Genomic DNA, 20,664 nt, shown 5'->3' with positions numbered 1-20,664 from the left:
TCTCTAGCAAACTTCAGACGGGCCTGGACATGTACTGGCTTAAGCAGGGGGACACGTCTGGCACTGCAGGATTTGAGTCCCTGGCAGCGTAGTGTGTTACTGATGGTAGGCTTTGTTACTTTGATCCCAGCTCTCTGCAGGTCATTCACTAGGTCCCCCCGTGTGGTTCTGGGATTTTTGCTCACCGTTCTTGTGATCATTTTGACCCCACGGGGTGAGATCTTGCGTGGAGCCCCAGATCGAGGGAGATTATCAGTGGTCTTGTATGTCTTCCATTTCCTAATAATTGCTCCCACAGTTGATTTCTTCAAACCAAGCTGCTTACCTATTGCAGATTCAGTCTTCCTAGCCTGGTGCAGGTCTACAATTTTGTTTCTGGTGTCCTTTGACAGCTCTTTGGTCTTGGCCATAGTGCAGTTTGGAGTGTGACTGTTTGAGGTTGTGGACAGGTGTCTTTTATACTGATAACAAGTTCAAACAGGTGCCATTAATACAGGTAACGAGTGGAGGACAGAGGAGCCTCTTAAAGAAGAAGTTACAGGTCTGTGAGAGCCAGAAATCTTGCTTGTTTGTAGGTGACCAAATACTTATTTTCCACCATAATTTGCAAATAAATTCATTAAAAATCCTACAATGTGATTTTCTTTTCTCATTTTGTCTGTCATAGTTGAAGTGTACATATGATGAAAATGACAGGCCTCTCATCTTTTTAAGTGGGAGAACTTGCACAATTGGTGGCTGACTAAATACTTTTTTGCCCCACTGTCTGTATATGCACATTATCGAACAAAACACACAATACATGTATAACATGATGTCCTATGAGTGTCATCTGATGGAGATAATCAAAGATTAGTGATTCATTTTATTTATATTTCAGCTTTTGTGACTATCCTTGGCTGTGAAAAATGTCTGTGTGTTTTTGAATTTGGTGGTGATCTAACATAAATATATGTTATGTTTTCGCTGTAAAACATTTTAAAAATCGGACACGATGGGTAGATTAACAAGATGTTTATCTTTCATTTGCTGTATTGGACTTGTTAATGTGTGAAAGTTAAATATTTCTAAAGAATATTTTTTGAATTTCCCTCGCCACCTTTTCAGCTGAATGGGAGGGGGTGTTCCCTTTAGGGGACTCCTTGCCATAACAAGTTTTAAACTCCATTGTAATGTCGACTTCACTTAAAGAAAATGGCTCCTGGGTGGCACAGCAGTCTAATTCACTGCATCTCAGTACAAGAGGCAGTACCTGGTTCAAATCCAGGCTGTGTCACATACGGCTGTGATTGGGAGTCCCATAGGGCAGCGCACAATTGGCCCAGCATCGTCCGGGTTTGGCCAGGGTAGGCCGTCATTGTAAATAAGAATTTGTTCTTAACTAAATCAAGCAAGAACTGTTTTACGCATGCTCAGTCCTCGCCTTCTGGATGATAGCGGGGTGAACAGGCAGTGGCTCGGGTGGTTGTTGTCCTTGATGATCTTTATGGCCTTCCTGTGACATCGGGTGGTGGTGTCCTGGAGGGTAGGTAGTTTGGGTAGGTCAAAACCTAGAGAGGAACCAGGCTATGTGGGGTGTCCTCTTCTGGCTGTGCCGGGTGGAGATTATAACAGAACATGGCCAAGATGTTCAAATGTTCATAAATGACCAGCATGGTCCAATAATAATAATAATAAGGCAGAACAGTTGAAACTGGAGCAGCAGCACGGCCAGGTGGACTGGGGACAGCAAGGAGTCATCATGTCAGGTAGTCCTGAGGCATGGTCCTAGGGCTCAGGTCCTCCGAGAGAGAAAGAAAGAGAGAATTAGAGAGTGCACACTTAAATTCACACAGGACACCGAATAGGACAGGAGAAGTACTCCAGATATAACAAACTGATCCTAGCCCCCCGACACATAAACTACTGCAGCATAAATACTGGAGGCTGAGACAGGAGGGGTCAGGAGACACTGTGGCCCCATCCGAGGACACCCCCGGACAGGGCCAAACAGGAAGGATATAACCCCACCCACTTTGCCAAAGCACAGCCCCCACACCACTAGAGGGATATCTTCAACCACCAACTTACCATCCTGAGACAAGGCTGAGTATAGCCCACAAAGACCTTCGGGGGGGCGCCAACCCAGACAGGATGACCACATCAGTGAATCAACCCACTCAGGTGACGCACCCCCTCCAGGGACGGCATGAGAGAGCCCCAGTAAGCCAGTGACTCAGCCCCTGTAATAGGGTTAGAGGCAGAGAATCCCAGTGGAAAGAGGGGAACCGGCCAGGCAGAGACAGCAAGGGCGGTTCGTTGCTCCAGAGCCTTTCCGTTCACCTTCCCAATCCTGGGCCAGATTACACTCAATCATATGACCCACTGAAGAGATGAGTCTTCAGTAAAGACTTAAAGGTTGAGACCGAGTTTGCGTCTCTGACATGGGTAGGCAGACCGTTCCATAAAAATGGAGCTCTATAGGAGAAAGCCCTGCCTCCAGCTGTTTGCTTAGAAATTCTAGGGACAATTAGGAGGCCTGCGTCTTGTGACCGTAGCGTACGTGTAGGTATGTACGGCAGGACCAAATCAGAGAGATAGGTAGGAGCAAGCCCATGTAATGCTTTGTAGGTTAGCAGTAAAACCTTAATCAGCCCTTGCTTTGACAGGAAGCCAGTGTAGAGAGGCTAGCACTGGAGTAATATGATCAAATTTTTTGGTTCTAGTCAGGATTCTAGCAGCCGTATTTAGCACTAAATGAAGTTTATTTAGTGCTTTATCCGGGTAGCCGGAAAGTAGAGCATTGCAGTAGTCTAACCTAGAAGTGACAAAAGCATGGATTCATTTTTCTGCATAATTTTTGGACAGAAAGTTTCTGATTTTTGCAATGTTACGTAGATGGAAAAAAGCTGTCCTTGAAATGGTCTTGATATGTTCTTCAAAAGAGAGATCAGGGTCCAGAGTAACGCCGAGGTCCTTCACAGTTTTATTTGAGACGACTGTACAACCATTAAGATTAATTGTCATATTCAACAGAAGATCTCTTTGTTTCTTGGGACCTAGAACAAGCATCTCTGTTTTGTCCGAGTTTAAAAGTAGAAAGTTTGCAGCCATCCACTTCCTTATGTCTGAAACACATGCTTCTAGCAAGGGCAATTTTGGGGCTTCACCATGTTTCATTGAAATGTACAGCTGTGTGTTATCCGCATAGCAGTGAAAGTTAACATTATGTTTTCGAATGACATCCCCAAGAGGTCAAATATATAGTGAAAACAATAGTGGTCCTAAAACGGAACCTTGAGGAACACCGAAATTTACAGTTGATTTGATCTTTCCGACAGATAAGATCTAAACCAGGCCAGAACTTGTCCGTGTAGACCAATTTGGGTTTCCAATCTCTCCAAAAGAATGTGGTGATCGATGGTATCAAAAGCAGCACTAAGGTCTAGGAGCACGAGGACAGATGCAGAGCCTCGGTCCGATGCCATTAAAATGTCATTTACCACCTTCACAAGTGCTGTCTCAGTGCTATGATGGGGTCTAAAACCAGACTGAAGCATTTCGTATACATTGTTTGTCTTCAGGAAGGCAGTGAGTTGCTGCGCAACAGCCTTTTCTAAAATTTTTGAGAGGAATGGAAGATTCGATATAGGCCGATTAGTTTTTTATATTTTCTGGGTCAAGGTTTGGCTTTTTTTTAAGAGAGGCTTTATTACTGCCACTTTTAGTGAGTTTGGTACACATCCGGTGGATAGAGAGCCGTTTATTATGTTCAACATAGGAGGGCCAAGCACAGGAAGCAGCTCTTTCAGTAGTTTAGTTGGAATAGGGTCCAGTATGCAGCTTGAAGGTTTAGAGGCCATGATTATTTTCATCATTGTATCAAGAGATATAGTACTAAAACACTTGAGCGTCTCTCTTGATCCTAGGTCCTGGCAGAGTTGTGCAGACTCAGGACAACTGAGCTTTGAAGGAATACGCAGATTTAAAGAGGAGTCCGTAATTTGCTTTCTAATAATCATAATCTTTTCCTCAAAGAAGTTCATGAATTTATCACTGCTAAAGTGAAAGTCATCCTCTCTTGGGGAATGCTGCTTTTTAGTTAGCTTTGCGACAGTATCAAAAAGGAATTTCGGATTGTTCTTATTTTCCTCAATTAAGTTAGAAGAATAGGATGATCGAGCAGCAGTAGGGGCTCTTCGGTACTGCACAGTACTGTCTTTCCAAGCTAGTCAGAAGACTTCCAGTTTGGTGTGGCGCCATTTCCGTTCCAATTTTCTGGAAGCTTGCTTCAGAGCTCGGGTATTTTCTGTGTACCAGGGAGCTAGTTTCTTATGAGAAATGTTTTTAGTTTTTAGGAGTGCAACTGCATCTAGGGTATTGCGCAAGGTTAAATTGAGTTCCTCAGTTAGGTGGTTAACTGATTTTTGTCCTCTGGCGTCCTTGGGTAGACAGAGGGAATCTGGAAGGACATCAAGGAATCTTTGTGTTGTCTGTGAATTTATAGCACGACTTTTGATGTTCCTTGGTTGGGGTCTGAGCAGATTATTTGTTGCAATTGCAAGCGTAATAAAATGGTGGTCCGATAGTCCAGGATTATGAGGGAAAACATTAAGATCCACAACATTTATTCCATGGGACAAAACTAGGTCCAGCGTATGACTGTGACAGTGAGTGGGTCCAGAGACATGTTGGACAAAACCCACTGAGTCGACGATGGCTCCGAAAGCCTTTTGGAGTGGGTCTGTGGACTTTTCCATGTGAATATTAAAGTCACCAAAGATTAGAATATTATCTGCTATGACTACAAGGTCCGATAGGAATTCAGGGAACTCAGTGAGGAACGCTGTATATGGCCCAGGAGGCCTGTAAACAGTAGCTATAAAAAGTGATTGAGTAGGCTGCATAGATTTCATGACTAGAAGCTCAAAAGATGAAAACGTCTTCTTTTTTTTGTAAATTGAAATTTGCTATCGTTAATGTTAGCAACACCTCCGCCTTTGCGGGATGCACGGGGGATATGGTCACTAGTGTAGCCAGGAGGTGAGGCCTCGTTTAACACAGTAAATTCATCAGGCTTAAGCCATGTTTCAGTCAGGCCAATCACATCAAGATTATGATCAGTGATTAGTTCATTGACTATAATTGCCTTTGAAGTAAGGGATCTAACATTAAGTAGCCCTATTTTGAGATGTGAGGTATCATGATCTCTTTCAATAATGACAGGAATGGAGGTGGTCTTTATCCTAGTGAGATTGCTAAGGCGAACACCGCCATGTTTAGTTTTGCCCAACCTAGGTCGAGGCATAGACACGGTCTCAATGGTGATAGCTGAGCTGACTACACTGACTGTGCTAGTGGCAGACTCCACTATGCTGGCAGGCTGGCTAACAGCACCCTATTTCATTGTGGAGCTAGAGGAGTTCGAGCCCTGTCTATGTTGGTAGATAAAATGAGAGCACCCCTCCAGCTAGGATGGAGTCCGTCACTCCTCAGCAGGTCAGGCTTGGTCCTGTTTGTGGGTGAGTCCCAGAAAGAGGGCCAATTATCTACAAATTCTATCTTTTGGGAGGGGCAGAAAACAGTTTTCAACCAGCGATTGAGTTGTGAGACTCTGCTGTAGAGCTCATCACTCTCCCTAACTGGGAGGGGGCCAGAGACTCGATGCCGACACATCTTTCTAGCTGATTTACACGCAGAAGCTATGTTGCGCTTGGTGATCTGACTGTTTCATCCTAACATCGTTGGTGCCGACGTGGATAACAATATCTCTATACTCTCTACACTCGCCAGTTTTAGCTTTAGCCAGCACCATCTTCAGATTAGCCTTAACGTCGGTAGCCCTGCCCCCCGGTAAACAGTGTATGATCGCTGGATGATTCGTTTTAAGTCTAATACTGCGGGTAATGGAGTCGCCAATGACTAGAGTTTTCAATTTGTCAGAGCTAATGGTGGGAAGCTTCGGCATTTCAGACCCCGTAACGGGAGGAGTAGAGACCAGAGAAGGCTCGGCCTCTGACTCCGACTCGCTGCTTAATGGGGAAAACCGGTTGAAAGTTTCTGTCGGCTGAATGAGCGACACCGGTTGAGCGTTCCTACAGCATTTCCTTCCAGAAACCGTGAGAAAGTTGTCCGGCTGCGGGGACTGTGCCAGGGGATTTATACTACCATCTGTACTTACTGGTGGCACAGACGCTGTTTCATCCTTTCCTACACTGAAATTACCCTTGCCTAACGATTGCGTCTGAAGCTGGGCTTGTAGCACAGCTATCCTCGCCGTAAGGCGAGTACAGCGACTGCAATTAGAAGGCATCATGTTAATGTTACTACTTAGCTTCGGCTGTTGGAGGTCCTGACGAATTGTGTCCAGATAAAGCGTCCGGAGTGAAAAAGTTGAGGAAAAAAAATATATAAACGGCAATTAAAAAGTAAAAACCGTAAATTTGTCAGGTAGCAAAACAGGTTGGCAACAAAACGCACAGCAACTCGAAAACAAGTCTGCAAGTTGTGACCGGAAATGACGTCAGTACTCGATTGTAACACCCTTCAATGAAACTGAAACTGGCCTCATCTTTTTAAGTGGGAGAACTTGCACAATTGGTGGCTGACTAAATACTTTTTTGCCCCACTAAGTATTTGATACATCAGAAAAGCAGAACTTAATATTTGGTACAGAAACCTTTGTTTGCAATTACAGAGATCATACGTTTCCTGTAGTTCTTGACCAGGTTTGCACACACTGCAGCAGGGATTTTGGCCCACTCCTCCATACACCTTCTCCAGATCCTTCAGGTTTCGGGGCTGTCGCTGGGCAATACGGACTTTCATCCCCCTCCAAAGATTTTATATTTGGTTCAGGTCTGGAGACTGGCTAGGCTACTCCAGAACCTTGAGATGTTTCTTACGGAGCCACTCCTTAGTTGCCCTGGCTGTGTGTTTCGGGTCGTTGTCATGCTGGAAGACCCAGCCACGACCCATCTTCAATGCTCTTACTGAGGGAAGGAGGTTGTATCGCGAGATCTTGGCCAACATGGCCCCATCCATCCTCCCCTCAATACGGTGCAGTCGTCCTGTCCCCTTTGCAGAAAAGCATCCCCAAAGAATGATGTTTCCACTTCCATGCTTCACGGTTGGGATGGTGTTTTTGGGGTTGTACTCATCCTTCTTCTTCCTCCAAACACGGCGAGTGGAGTTTAGACAAAAAAGCTATATTTTTGTCTCATCAGACCACATGACCTTCTCCCATTCCTCCTCTGGATCATCCAGATGGTCATTGGCAAACTTCAGACGGGCCTGGACATGCGCTGGCTTGAGCAGGGGGACCTTGCGTGCGCTGCAGGATTTTAATCCATGATGGCGTAGTGTGTTACTAATGGTTTTCTTTCAGACTGCGGTCCCAGCTCTCTTCAGGTCATTGACCAGGTCCTGCCGTGTAGTTCTGGGCTGATCCCTCACCTTCCTCATGATCATTGATGCCCCACGAGGTGAGATCTTGCATGGAGCCCCAGACCGAGGGTGATTGACCGTCATCTTGAGCTTCTTTCATTTTCTAATAATTGCGCCAACAGTTGTTGCCTTCTCACCAAGCTGCTTGCCTATTGTCATGTAGCCCATCCCAGCCTTGTGCAGGTCTACAATTTTATCCCTGATGTCCTTACACAGCTCTCTGGTCTTGGCCATTGTGGAGAGGTTGGAGTCTGTTTGATTGAGTGTGTGGACAGGTGTCTTTTATACAGGTAACGAGTTCAAACAGGTGCAGTTTATACAGGTAATGAGTGGAGAACAGGAGGGCTTCTTAAAGAAAAACTAACAGGTCTGTGAGAGCCGGAATTCTTACTGGTTGGTAGGTGATCAAATACTTATGTCATGCAATAAAATGCAAATGAATTACTTAAAAATCATACGTGATTTTCTGGATTTTTGTTTTAGATTCTGTCTCTCACAGTTGAAGTGTACCTATGATTAAAAATTACAGACCTCTACATGCTTTGTAAGTAGGAAACACTGTCGATTTTGCAGGTTATCAAATACTTGTTCTCCCCACTGTATGTGTGTGCAGAGTGGCACCAGATTATTATAGTTTTTAAATAATAAAAGTAGTTAATAAATAAAATGTGCAACGTAACTATAATATTCTTGGGGTGGCAGGTGGCTTAGTGGTTAGAACGTTGGGCCAGTAACTGAAAGGTTGCTGGATCGAATCCCTGAGCTGACAAGGTAAAAATTTGTCGTTCTGCCCCTGAACAAGGCAGTTAACCCACTGTTCCCCAGTAGGCTGTCATTGTAAATAAAATTTGTTCTTAACTGACTTGCCTAGCTAGCTAAATGAAGGTAAAAAATAAATAAAGTTAACTAGCATTGAAAAAGTTAATCCATTCTTCTCTAAGTATCTCTCTCCCTAATTTCTGAATCACACTTGTAACGTCAGCAGGCTATGCTTTGGAGGGGGAGGGGCTGGTAGCCTTCACACACACACTGGCAAAGATTTTCAGCTGTCAGGAAGGCATACACTGGAATGAGGGCTTTGCATAGGTGCTTTATTGCATTTTATTGCAGGACTGGAAAAAAATGCCTGGAATGTAAAACAAAGTTATTAACCAGTTCCCATGTTTTTAAAATGACTGTTATTTTCCGGAACAGTATAAATTACTTTTGTTCTGATTTTGTCCCTAGAACATTTTTTTTATTGTCCAGATTTCTGTTCTGTTCCCTGAACTGGTTCCAACCCATGGTTTTAATGTTCAGAACGAGCGTCTGAACTCTTAAGAAAAGTCCCAGCCAGAAGATACTATCGGCAATAGGCACTAGGCACTAGTGCACAGTGCATTCGGAAAGTAATCAGACCCCTTTTTACACATTTTATTACGTTGTAGTCTTACTCTAAAATGTATTCAATTGTTTTTACTTAATAAATTTACTTACAATACCCCATAAAAAAATAAAGCAAAGACAGTTTTTTATTTTTAGCAAACTTATCACATTGACATAAGTATTCAACAAAGTACTGAGTAAAGGGTCTGAAGCACATTTGGCAGCTATTACAACCTCGAGTTTCTCCAATTCTTCTTTGCAGATCCTCTCAAGCTCTGTCAGGTTGGATGGGGAGCGTCACAGCTATTTTCAGGTCTCGCCAGAGATATTCAATTGGGTTCAAGTCCACATGTGACTCTTGGCATTCAGGCCAAAGAGTTCAATCTTGGTTTCATCAGACCAGACAGCTGCCTTTTGGCAAACTCCAAGCGGGCTGTCATGTGTTTTTTATTGAGGAGTGGCTTCCGTCTGGCCACTCTACCATAAAGGCCTGATTGGTGGAGTGCTGCAGAGATGGTTGTCCTTCTGGAACGTTCTCCCATCTCCACAGAGGAACTCTGGAGCTCTGTCAGAGTGACCATCGGGTTCTTTGTCACCTCCCTGACCTAGGCCCTTCTTCCCTGATGGCTCAATTTGGCCGGGCGGACAGCTCTATGAAGAGTCTTGGTGGTTCAAACTTCTTCCATTTAAGAATGATGGAGGCCACTGTGTTCTTGGGGACCTTCAATGCTACAGAAATGTTTTGGTACCCTTCCCCAGATCTGTGCCTCGACATAATCCTCTCTCGGAGCTCTTACTGACAATTCCGTCAACCTCATTTGCTCTGACATACACTGTCAAATGTGGAACCTTATGTAGACAGTTACGTTCCTTTCCAAATTATGTCCAATCAATTGAATTTACCACAGGTGGACTCCACAATCAAGATGTAGAAACATCTCAAGGATGATCAATGGAAACAGGATGCACTTGAGCTCAATTTCGAGTCTCATAGCAAAGGGTCTAAATACTTATGTAAATAAGATTTCTGGTTTAAAATTTTAGTACATTTGCAAACATTTCTAAAAATCTGTTTTATTCTTTGTCTTTTATGGGGTATTGTCTGTAGATTGATGAGGATTTATTTTTTTGTTAATCCATTTTAGGATAAGGCTGTAACGTAACAAAATGCGGGAAATATTGCTGAATACTTTCTGAATGCACTTATGTTAGCGTCTATGAATGGGTTACAAACAGTAACTCTGTAACTCCCAGTAATGGAAACCAAACATCTTTGGTTAAATCACATTATCTGGTGTAACAATCTGTAGCTATGTTGTAACTAGTGTAATGTTTAGGTTAACTTAACTAGCTAGCTACTGTATTTTTAGTGTATTTTGTGCTGTTAGCTGATCCCTGGTTTTGTTATCATTCATTACCCATTGTTTTTAAAAGGTGCCTCATTCATTATGTCCTCGGATGACCTTCTTGCACAGAGGGAGAGAATCGAACGCCAGATTTTGGCGCTGGAGCAAAACCTTGGACCCGAAAGCAATTTCGGCATAGAAGTTCAATCTTCAGACAGTTGTGCATCTGGTTGGTATCTAAAGCATGTCAAAACATTGTTGCAGTGGGCTTGTATAGAGAGGACACCCTGACTCCTGCACTAATCATAGAATACAATTTAGTCTTCAAAACTCCTTGGCATGCTTCTTAAATCTGTTATTTGTTTTCACTGCTGTCAGATGATGGATCAGACGACAATGCTTCTCAACCAGAAGATTTGGTAAGACTTACCAATATTACCTTGTGACCATGATTTATTTCAGGTGATTTGAGAAATAATGTCAACCTGCTCTTCTAGGGTTCTCCGGGGAACCTGGAGGCAGAGCGGGAGCGAATACAGAGGGAGATTGAAGAGTTGGAGTCCACTCTTGGTCCAGGTGCATTTAATGCTGAGATTTTGTCAGGTAGCCAAGGCCATTGCCTTGTGTTGTTTCAACAGGTTATTCATTGTTTCAGGGATTTAAGTTTTCCTGCTAGTATACATTTATACCGGGAGTGAGTGTGACCCCTTTTATAATGTGTTGAAACAGATGTGGATGGCCAAGGAAGTTCAACAGAATTGGTTAGTATTGATTAGCATTTTCACAATTCCAGCACTCCAGTTTTCAGTTTGTTACATGATATAAGGTTACTTACTGTAACATGGCCTTGCGCTCTCCTTTCTCCCATGTCTGGTAGAGCGAAGAGGACAGTGCTGAGGAGCTGGACCTACCCCAGAACACAGATACATGTCTGCAAATTAACCTGGTTTATCAGGAAGTGTTGAAAGAGAAATTAGAGTACCTGGAACAACTGTTAACAGACAATCAACAGCAACAAGTAAGAGACCAATAACTAATAGCCCACAGCTTCTCTTAAAGGTGCAGTCTGAAATCTGTTCAATTAATCTTTTCAAGTTTTTGCACTGAGCTGTGCAATGTCCATGCGATGTAATATTTTTTGTTGTTTTTCCCAACAGAAAGAGATTATGTCTCAGCTATCTGGCACAGGAACTCCCCAGGCTACCACATCTGGAGAACCCACACTGAAGCTTTTCTTGGGGAGCTTTCTGATGCCCTATTTCAGAGATAAAGTCACATTTCTGGTAGGGATGAGTTCTGATTCAGTACAATATGAGCATTGTCAAGGGGTTATATCTACATGATTTTACATTGCTTCTCTAATTCCCACAGGGCCCACCTGCTAATCCAGAAACCAGGGAGAAGATGAGTAAAAGAATCAGACCTACTCACGACATCAAGATGAAAAAATGTGAGCCTAAAAATAATAATTGTTAGACCTTAGTGCTCCTTGCATCCTTGTTAACTGACATCACCATTATCGGAGAGTGACTTTAAATATTTTTCAGGGGAGGGGTGGCAGAAGACTCTGCTGATAAATGCTGTGGTCAAAGACAGCATGAAACGCATGATACAGCCCAAGCTGTCCAAGTAAGTAAAGGGTGATTGTTTTACCCTGAATGGTATCTTTTGATAATGGGAATGTCTTATTTGCTACATTTTGAAAATCACAGGAGCAAAACTTCAGATTTTTACATAGGGTTTATGAAATGTAGGTAAACATTTTTAGGATTGGTGTTAACAAATTGGCCTACATGAATGACATGATTTTGTCTCAAAGGGTTGAATACCTTACACAGAAAATGGCCAAAGCTGAAGACATGGAAAAGCTAATCCTGCGGAAACAAATCACTGAAATTGAAAAGGACATTGAGGCCATCAGGTGATTACCATCATAACTATTTTACAGGAAATACCAATCTAGCCTATTAATTCCAAGATAAGACTGGTTATCTTGTCAGACATGTCTGTTTTGTGTTTGTTCTCACTTTACATGAAGAGATGAAATGGATTGAATGGTTTAATCCATATGTATTGTAATGTTCATGGACTCCAACTCCTTTTGTGGTTCCTGAGTCAAACCATTTCTATATAACTGTTGCCGGATCTGCTTTCCCTTGCAGTGCACTGAAGGAGGATGAGCTGATGGGTGGCCGCTATGATGACCATGACTGGCAAAAGATTTCCAATATTGATGTGGGTCGAGTAACTGCTGTCTTCTCCTCCATTCATGTGTTTGTTTTGCTATTGCTAAAAAGGCTTAAATGTTGATGCTAACATCTTATTCCTATCCAGTTTGAAGGCATCCGTGAAGCTGAGGACATAAAAAGCTTTTGGCAGAACTACCTGCATCCCTCCATTAACAAAGCCAGTTGGAAGGAAGATGAAATTGAGATGCTCAAGAAAGTTGCTGTGCAATATGGGCACCACAACTGGGATCAGATTGCTGATAAACTTGGGGTAAGACCAGACAGTATTGGTCAAATAGCCTCATGATTGTTACACTCTCCTATCAGTGAGATCCAGAGGTGATATTTCTAGTCCTGATTTGTACAGTTTGATTGATTGATTGATTATACTTTGTTTAGAGCGCAGTACCTGATACTGAACCGTTAGGTTTCTCGGTTGTAGGTAGGTCAAGTGTAATTCCCTGAACATCCTAACATGACCAATTTCTTTGAATGTGTAAACTATTCAGGTTTGTTCCATTCTGAACTCATGTCCTCTCCTCTGTCTGTCACACACAGACCAACAGGACAGCCTTCATGTGTCTCCAAACATACCAACGCTACATCTGCACCGACTTCAAGAGGAGGATGTGGTGCGGAGTGGAGGACGACATCCTTAGAGAGCTGGTGGAGAAGATGCGGATAGGGAACTACATCCCTTACACCCAGAGTAAGTCCCCACCACCCAATGTACACCCTGGCTTGTACTCATCATCTATGTTATTGTTGGTGCACATCGATGACAGTTGTTATTGTTGTCCCCAGCTTATGTACCCATCTTTGTAAGGCTCCAGTAGGAGCGTTAACTGATGAAATTGTATGCACTCACTACTGTAAGTCGCTCTGGATAAGAGTTCTGCTAAATGACTAAAATGTAAATATAAATGCAAAGCTCTAAAGGTACTGTCCACTGCTCTACTCTACTGATTTTTCTCTTCAGAAAAAGTGCTTGTTCAATACAAGTTACTGTAGCTTGTCATGGTAGTGCATCATGTGTTGGGTTCTGGGAATTCAGCTCCATGATTTATGTTGTACTCCAGTCTCCTATTTCATGGAGGGCCGGGATTCATGCCAGCTGATGTATCGGTGGACTCAGGTTCTGGACCCCACACTCACAAAAGGCCATTGGTCTAAAGAAGAAGATGAGGTATGGGCAGGAGGGCTTTTGGCTTTTTTTGTTGGGAATAGTATCTTTAGCTTCATCTAATCTGTTCCCAGGAAATGTTGTGATGTGCCCATATGTACAGTATAAATATTTGATAATATAAGTTGTGCTCTGATTTTTGTTTGTTGTTGCAGATGCTACTGAGAGCAGTGGCTAAACACGGGGCGGGGAACTGGTGGAAGATGCGTCAGGATGTGCCTGGCAGAAATGATAGCCAGTGTAGGGACAGGTGAAGACTTCTATTGACTCTGCTCGATAGAGCCAACGCATTGACTCTCACAACGTTCACTGAAAGTCTCCCTGATGGCCACCCTATTCTAGTTTACTCAAACTTGAAAAAGTATTATAAACTGGGTGGTTCGTGCTTTGAATGCTGATTGGCTGACAGCCATGCAGGGCATGACATATTTTTTGGGGTCCACCAGCCACTTTGCCAGGTAGATCAAAATATCTACCAGCCACTCAGATTTTTTGGTTACACATTACTTGAAACCCAGCGTCAACACGTTATTACATGCTCATAACATGTCATATGTCATAACAGTTGACATAACCTGCCATAATAGGGTCATAACACTCATGACCCATATATTTACACCTGTTGTGACATTGTGTTATTTTATGGCTGGTTATGAAGCCTACTTAAGAGTGTGAAAACCCACATTTTGCAAATAGTTTTTTTCCCTGCCGAGAAGTTTCCGTTAGTTTGAAAGTTTGTTTCTGAAGTCCTTTGTTGTAATGAATTATTTAGTCACTTTTTTTTCCATCATATTTAAAATAACAGAGAATACACTTCATGATGAAGTATAATGACCATCCTCTGTCTCTTTACTTGTACTAAGAAAATACACTTTGACACTGTCAAGAAGCATTATGACCATCATAATCATATATAAGCCAGATAGGCCTATCACGTACATGCCCTTCATCAGTCAATGTCAGTCATCACGTACATGTCAGTCATCAGTCAAAAAGAGGGTGTCTAGTCCTGCTCCTGCATTCATGCCAGTCATCAGTAACAGAGCACTGGGGTAGGTGCATGTCTGACATCAATTTGTGCGCAATTACAATGATCATTTAATATGGTCAATTTCAGAAAATGTTTTATAGCAAACATATTATTGACAAGTAGGCTATGGTGAAATGGAATGTTTTGCCATGTTTTGTGGGTTTTCACACTATTATGTATGTGGCATAACCTTCCATAAAATAATGCAATATAGTCACAACAGGTCTAAATATAAGTGTTATGACCATGTTATGTAGCTGTTATGACGACTCAGAATGTGTTATCAGACAAAATATTTAAATTCAGCTAAAATTACACCAACAAAACACAAAAAAAATGTATGAACATGCTTTGTAAAGACCGGAGTCTTTTTAACCAAAATATCACAGATGAGACAAAAAATGAGGTTACCATGGTAGTGCGACTCCAGTCATGTTTGTGCCTGTGAGAGTCTGAATAGTAGAAACATTGTCTTCTCTTCCCTAGCAGTTAAAACTCAAACATAGAAAAACAGCCTAGCTTGTGAACACAGCAATGTAAATAGCCAAGAAACACAAGGATAAAATCTCACTTCAGTAGATGTTTGGTTTCAAGTAAATTATACCAACTTTTATGCCTGTGCGCAGCGCTTCTAAAAATGAATCTGTCACTCAGCTCTTAACATGCGCACAGCCCCCAGCCTGGCAGTGTTGCAGCTCGAAGTGCAATAGGCTGTGTAGGATTCGTAGTTTGACTATGTGCGACTAATTTACCAGCTATGAAACTAAACGGCAGAAATACTTTGAAAACAGCTACTGCAGTGTTTATTTGATTAAATGTGATCATACTTGACTTTTTATTCACAAATGCGAGTGAAATGAGCCCTGAACACCCGCCAACATGGCTGGTGAAATAGACATCTTACACTCCAATGCCAAAATCTACCCGCAGGTGGCGGGGTGTTAATTTTAGACCCTGCAGCCATCGTATATCAGATCGAATATCACGGTATGACAAAAAAAATATTTTTACTGCTCTACGTTGGTAACCAGTTCATAATAGCAATAAGGCACCTCAGGGGTTTGTGATATATGGCCAATATACCATGGCTAAGGGCTGTATCCAGGCACGTTGCGTTGTGTGTAAGAAAAGCCCTTAGCCGTGGTATATTGGCCATATACTACACCCCTCGGCCTTGCTTAATTTGAATATATGGTCACTGACAAACCGCTGTTTGATTCTGTAGGTATGTGGACGTCCTGATTGGGAACGTGAAGAAGGGGCCATTTGACGAGGAGGAAAAAGCGCAACTCCGACAATTGGTGGAGAAATATGGATGTAGGAACTGCTATAGAAAGCTGACTCGCATAGAAACTATATCAAAATAATCGGGTTACCTTTCTTGATAATCAGGTCTAACAGTTTATTTTGTCCTTTTCTATAGGCAAATGGGCTAAGATAGCTGCTGAAATGCCTAACAGAATTGACAGCCAGGTCCTTCAACAGTGGAGGAGAATGACAGGGTACAAGGTGAGTGTTGACTATGTAGCCTTATTGTCCTTCTCAACTCAGTCTGTAACACTGAACATACAGTTAATTACTCTCTTATTTTTGTAAACAGCCCAGACCTTGGAGGGACAGAAGTAGAAGAGGATTGCAGAGGAGAAAGGCAGTGGCTGTGAGGAGCATCAAGAGTAGGCTGAAGACTAGAAGGCTAGACAATGATGTGCACTCAAGCGCCGATGAAGAGGAGAGCGTCAAGATGGAATTTATGGACAGTGATGACGAGAAGAAACAGAAATTCTTTAAACTGTACGGATCTGATCAGGAAAGTGACATTTTTGAAGACTACACCCAACCAGACATGGAGCAATGGATCCCCATGCGAGAGAAGCAGTTTGAAGGGATGGTGAGGAGTGTGATGGTTGAATGGCCCAGCAAGTACACAACGCAAGAGCAGGCAGCGACGGACAGCCAGGCCGCAGCACGCAAGTTCATGGTGGTCCGCTCCACCGTCCTGGACCGCTTTGGCGAGCCTGCTGCCACTGTCATTGGACAAAACCCCCCAATCCTGGCAAAGAAGGTACCAGCATTTATTTATTAACAGTCATGTGATTCGTTGCACCATTATGTGTATAGCGTATGCAGATTTTGAACACCCATCCCTAGACCAGCCTATATGAAGTTGTCAACCTAAAATGAGTGCAACCATTGTCATTTTGTTCCCAAATACCACCATCATAAAGCAGAGACTAGATCTGCATCAGTAACCATAGCTACATATTAAGTTAATCTGAATGTATCACAAAATGGGATCACGAGGCAGTTAACATTTAATAAACATTCAATCGTTCATCAGCTGTGTAGCTCATTTTAAAGTGAGTCTCTTTGTTTATGAACTCAGAAATATGATTCTTATTTTAGAATATGTAGTAAAGTTAGCTGGCTAATCGATTGATTCCTGCTTTGAGCATGCAACATTCTCTGTATGTGTTCCTTCTAAAGGATTGCAACAGTGACCTGGCCATGCTCCAGGTATGCTATGGAGAGGTGAGGAACCTGATCACTTGGAAGAAAACAAATGCCACAAAACATGTGAGTTGCCAGGTGACACTCAAAAATTACAAAAATATTTTAATTTACCCTCTCTTTATGTGGTAGAACAGGTGTTTCAATTGCTTTTTATCCCAAACAAATATGATTCCAGTGGATACATTTTTGTTCATTTGTTAGAATAGATTTAGTGAAAATTAGAACAATTTTTTTAAAGGAAATGTTGATAAAATGTTTGATTATTAGAATCCATCAATAAATCCTATTGTTTCATACAAATAAATATAGTAAAAGCTTGAATCTAGGTAAGAACAGTGTGTTAAAATAGTTGTGTGCTCTAAGGTTTCGTTGCATAGCCTATCTAGCTAAATCGATGATGGAAATTGAGCTTTGTTATTACAGAGGTCTTCTCCTCGCAAAGCCTGTGATGTGTCTTCTGTTTTCTATGTACAGTACCAGTCAAAAGTTTGGACACACCTACTCATTCAAGGGTTTTTCTTTATTTTTACTATTTTCTACATTGTAGAATAAGTGAAGACATCTAAACTATGAAATAACACATACACGTAACCCAACAAGTGTTAAACAAATCAAAATATATTTGTGATTCTTCAAAGTAGCCACCTTTTTGCCTTGATGACAGCTTTGCACACTCATAGCATTCTCTCAACCATCTTCATGAGGTAGTCACCTGGAATGCATTTCAATTAACAGGTGTGCCTTGTTAAAAGTTCATTTGTGGAATTTCTTTCCTTTAAAATAATGTGTTTGAGCCAATCAGTTGTGTTGCATCAAGGTAGGGGTGGTATACAGAAGATATCCCTATTTGGTAAAAGACCAAGACCATATCGTGGCAAGAACAGCTCAAATAAGCAAAGAGAAATGACAGTCCATCATTACTTTTAGGACATGAAGGTCAGTCAATGCAGAAAATTTCAAGAACTTTGAACGTTTCTTTAAGTGCAGTCGCAAAAACCATCAAGTGCTATGATGAAACTGGCTCTCATGAGGACCGCCACAGGAAAGGAAGACCTGGATAAGAGTTAACTGGACCTCAGATTGCATCCAAATAAATTATTCACAGTAACCGACACATCTCAACATCAACAGTTCAGAATCAGGCCTTCATGGTCGAATTGCTGCAAAGAAACCACTACTAAAGGACACCAATAAGAAGAGACATGCTTGGGCCAAGAAAAACATGCAATGGACATTAGACTGGTGGAAATCTGTCATTTGGTCTGATTCCAAATTTGAGATTTTTGGTTCCAACCGCCGTGGCTTTGTGAGACGCAGAGTAGGTGAACGGATGATCTCTGCATGTGTGGTTCCAACCGTGAAGCGTGGGGGTGCTTTGCTGGTGACGCTCTCTGTGATTTATTTAAAATTCAAGGCACACTTAACCAGCATGGCTACCACAGCATTACGCCATCCCATCTGGTTTGCGCTTAGTGGGACTTTCATTTGTTTTTCAACAGGACAATGACCCAACACACCGCCAGGCTGTGTAAGGGAAATTTGACCAAGGAGAGTGATGGATCAGTCATCTGGATCAGATAACCTGACCTCCACAATTACCCGACCTCACGGCAATTGAGATGGTTTGGGATGAGTTGGCCCACAGAGTGAAGGAAAAGCTGCCAACAAGTGCTATGTGGGAACTCCTTCAAGACAGTTGGAAAAGCATTCCTCATAAAGCTGGTTGAGAGAATGCCAAGTGTGTGCAAAGCTGTCATCAAGGCAAAGGGTGGCTACTTTGAAGAATCTCAAATATAAAAAATATTTTGATTTGTTATTTCATAGTTTTGATGTCATCACTATTATTCTACAATGTAAAAAATAAAAACCCTTGAATGAGTAGGTGTGTCCAAACTTTTGACTGGTACTGTACATGTCTGCAGAAAAACAGTGGGTCTACAAGCAGTGACCAGGGGACGCCTCACAATTGCTCAAGGCAAAAGTACTCCTCTGCCAACAGTGAAACCTACACCACTCTCAACTATTCCCTTCAGTTGGCAGTCACTCCCTGGGTGGGAAATGTGCTTATGCCCCCACCAATCTCTTCAAACAAGCTCAGTGAAGGTACTTTATCAGTTGTCACAGGTAATACATCCTAACTTCTCTCACTTGTAGATAAGTAAAATGAGCGTTCTTGTTGTTAAATAATGGGTTTTGGAAGACAGAACCAAGGACTTGACCCAGAGTTTTATATACAGTAAGTGTACAAAACATTACGAACACCTGCTCTTTCCATGCCGTAGAATGACCAGGTTAAAGCTATGATCCCTAAGTGATATCACTTCTTAAATCTACTTCAGTCCGTGTAGATGAAGGGGAGGAGACAGGTTAAAGAAGGATTTTGAAGCCTCGAGATAATTGAGACATGGATTGTGTATGTGTTCCATTCAGAGGGTGAATATGCAAGACAAAAGATTGAATTGCCTTTGAACGGGGTATGGTGGTAGTTTGGCCAGGTTTTAAAATGGCTGCTATGTTAGCGCCTTTATTCTATACATGTTGGTGATGTAACAATACGAGAGTGCCTCTGATGGTTCCCTCTGAAATTACCCACTGTAAACAAGCAAAACAGAGCTGCAAATGTAACATGTTTTTATTGATTAGCATTCGGGATAATGTGTATCCAAGTCTGTACTGTGTTGTGATGTCAACAAATTGCAAATAAACAGCACAATGCGGAAGCTTCAATTATCACTTAGCAACAGCTATGGAGGAGAAAAGTGGCACTCTTGGAACATTCAGACACAGTGGGGCAAAAAAGTATTTAGTCAGCCACCAATTGTGCAAGTTCTCCCACATAAAAAGATGAGAGAGGCCTGTAATTTTCATCATAGGTACACTTCAACTATGACAGACACAATGAGAAAACAAATCCAGACAATCACATTGTAGGATTTTTAATGAATTTATTTGCAAATGATGGTGGAAAATAAGTATTTGGTCAATAACAAAAGTTTACCTCAATACTTTGTTATATACCCTTTGTTGGCAATGACAGAGGTCAAACGCTTTCTGTAAGTCTTCACAAGCTTTTCACACACTGTTGCTGGTATTTTGGCCCATTCCTCCATGCAGATCTCTTCTAGAGCAGTGAAGTTTTGGGGCTATTGCTGGGCAACACGGACTTTCAACTCCCTCCAAAGATTTTCTATGGGATTGAGATCTGGAGACTGGCTAGGCCACTCCAGGACCTTGAAATGCTTCTTACGAAGCCACTCCTTCGTTGTCCGGGCGGTGTGTTTGGGATCATTGTCATGCTGAAAGACCCAGCCACGTTTCATCTTCAATGCCCTTGCTGATGGAAGGAGGTTTTCACTCAAAATCTCACGATTCATGGCCCCATTCATTCTTTCCTTTACACGGATCAGTCGTCCTGGTCCCTTTGCAGAAAAACAGCCCCAAAGCATGTTTCCACCCCCATGCTTCACAGCAGGTATGGTGTTCTTTGGATGCAACTCAGCATTCTTTGTCCTCCAAACACGACGAGTTGAGTTTTTACCAAAAAGTTATATTTTGGTTTCATCTGACCATATGACA

General features: G+C 42.2%; 1 protein-coding gene across 1 annotated transcript in view; it reads left to right on the top strand.

Moving 5' to 3' along the window:
• Positions 1-20,664, top strand: part of LOC139411926 (snRNA-activating protein complex subunit 4-like) — a 30,313-nt gene that overhangs the window by 3,770 nt on the left and 5,879 nt on the right. The window contains exons 2-20 of the mRNA XM_071158687.1: positions 10,225-10,365; positions 10,515-10,555; positions 10,634-10,712; positions 10,866-10,897; positions 11,014-11,154; positions 11,294-11,419; positions 11,508-11,586; positions 11,684-11,765; positions 11,956-12,057; positions 12,299-12,371; positions 12,471-12,635; positions 12,923-13,073; positions 13,444-13,550; positions 13,703-13,797; positions 15,803-15,894; positions 16,001-16,086; positions 16,178-16,639; positions 17,062-17,151; positions 19,011-19,191. Of these exons, the coding sequence (XP_071014788.1) occupies positions 10,239-10,365; positions 10,515-10,555; positions 10,634-10,712; positions 10,866-10,897; positions 11,014-11,154; positions 11,294-11,419; positions 11,508-11,586; positions 11,684-11,765; positions 11,956-12,057; positions 12,299-12,371; positions 12,471-12,635; positions 12,923-13,073; positions 13,444-13,550; positions 13,703-13,797; positions 15,803-15,894; positions 16,001-16,086; positions 16,178-16,639; positions 17,062-17,151; positions 19,011-19,191 (2,311 nt within the window). The 5' untranslated portion in view covers positions 10,225-10,238. The remainder of the gene's footprint in view (positions 1-10,224; positions 10,366-10,514; positions 10,556-10,633; positions 10,713-10,865; positions 10,898-11,013; positions 11,155-11,293; positions 11,420-11,507; positions 11,587-11,683; positions 11,766-11,955; positions 12,058-12,298; positions 12,372-12,470; positions 12,636-12,922; positions 13,074-13,443; positions 13,551-13,702; positions 13,798-15,802; positions 15,895-16,000; positions 16,087-16,177; positions 16,640-17,061; positions 17,152-19,010; positions 19,192-20,664) is intronic.

The sequence above is a fragment of the Oncorhynchus clarkii genome, chromosome 6 (assembly GCF_045791955.1).
Source record: "Oncorhynchus clarkii lewisi isolate Uvic-CL-2024 chromosome 6, UVic_Ocla_1.0, whole genome shotgun sequence".
NCBI classification, from domain to species: domain Eukaryota; kingdom Metazoa; phylum Chordata; class Actinopteri; order Salmoniformes; family Salmonidae; genus Oncorhynchus; species Oncorhynchus clarkii.
The sequence above is the reverse complement of the archived record's forward strand: the minus strand, read 5'-3'. Positions and strand labels throughout refer to the sequence as shown.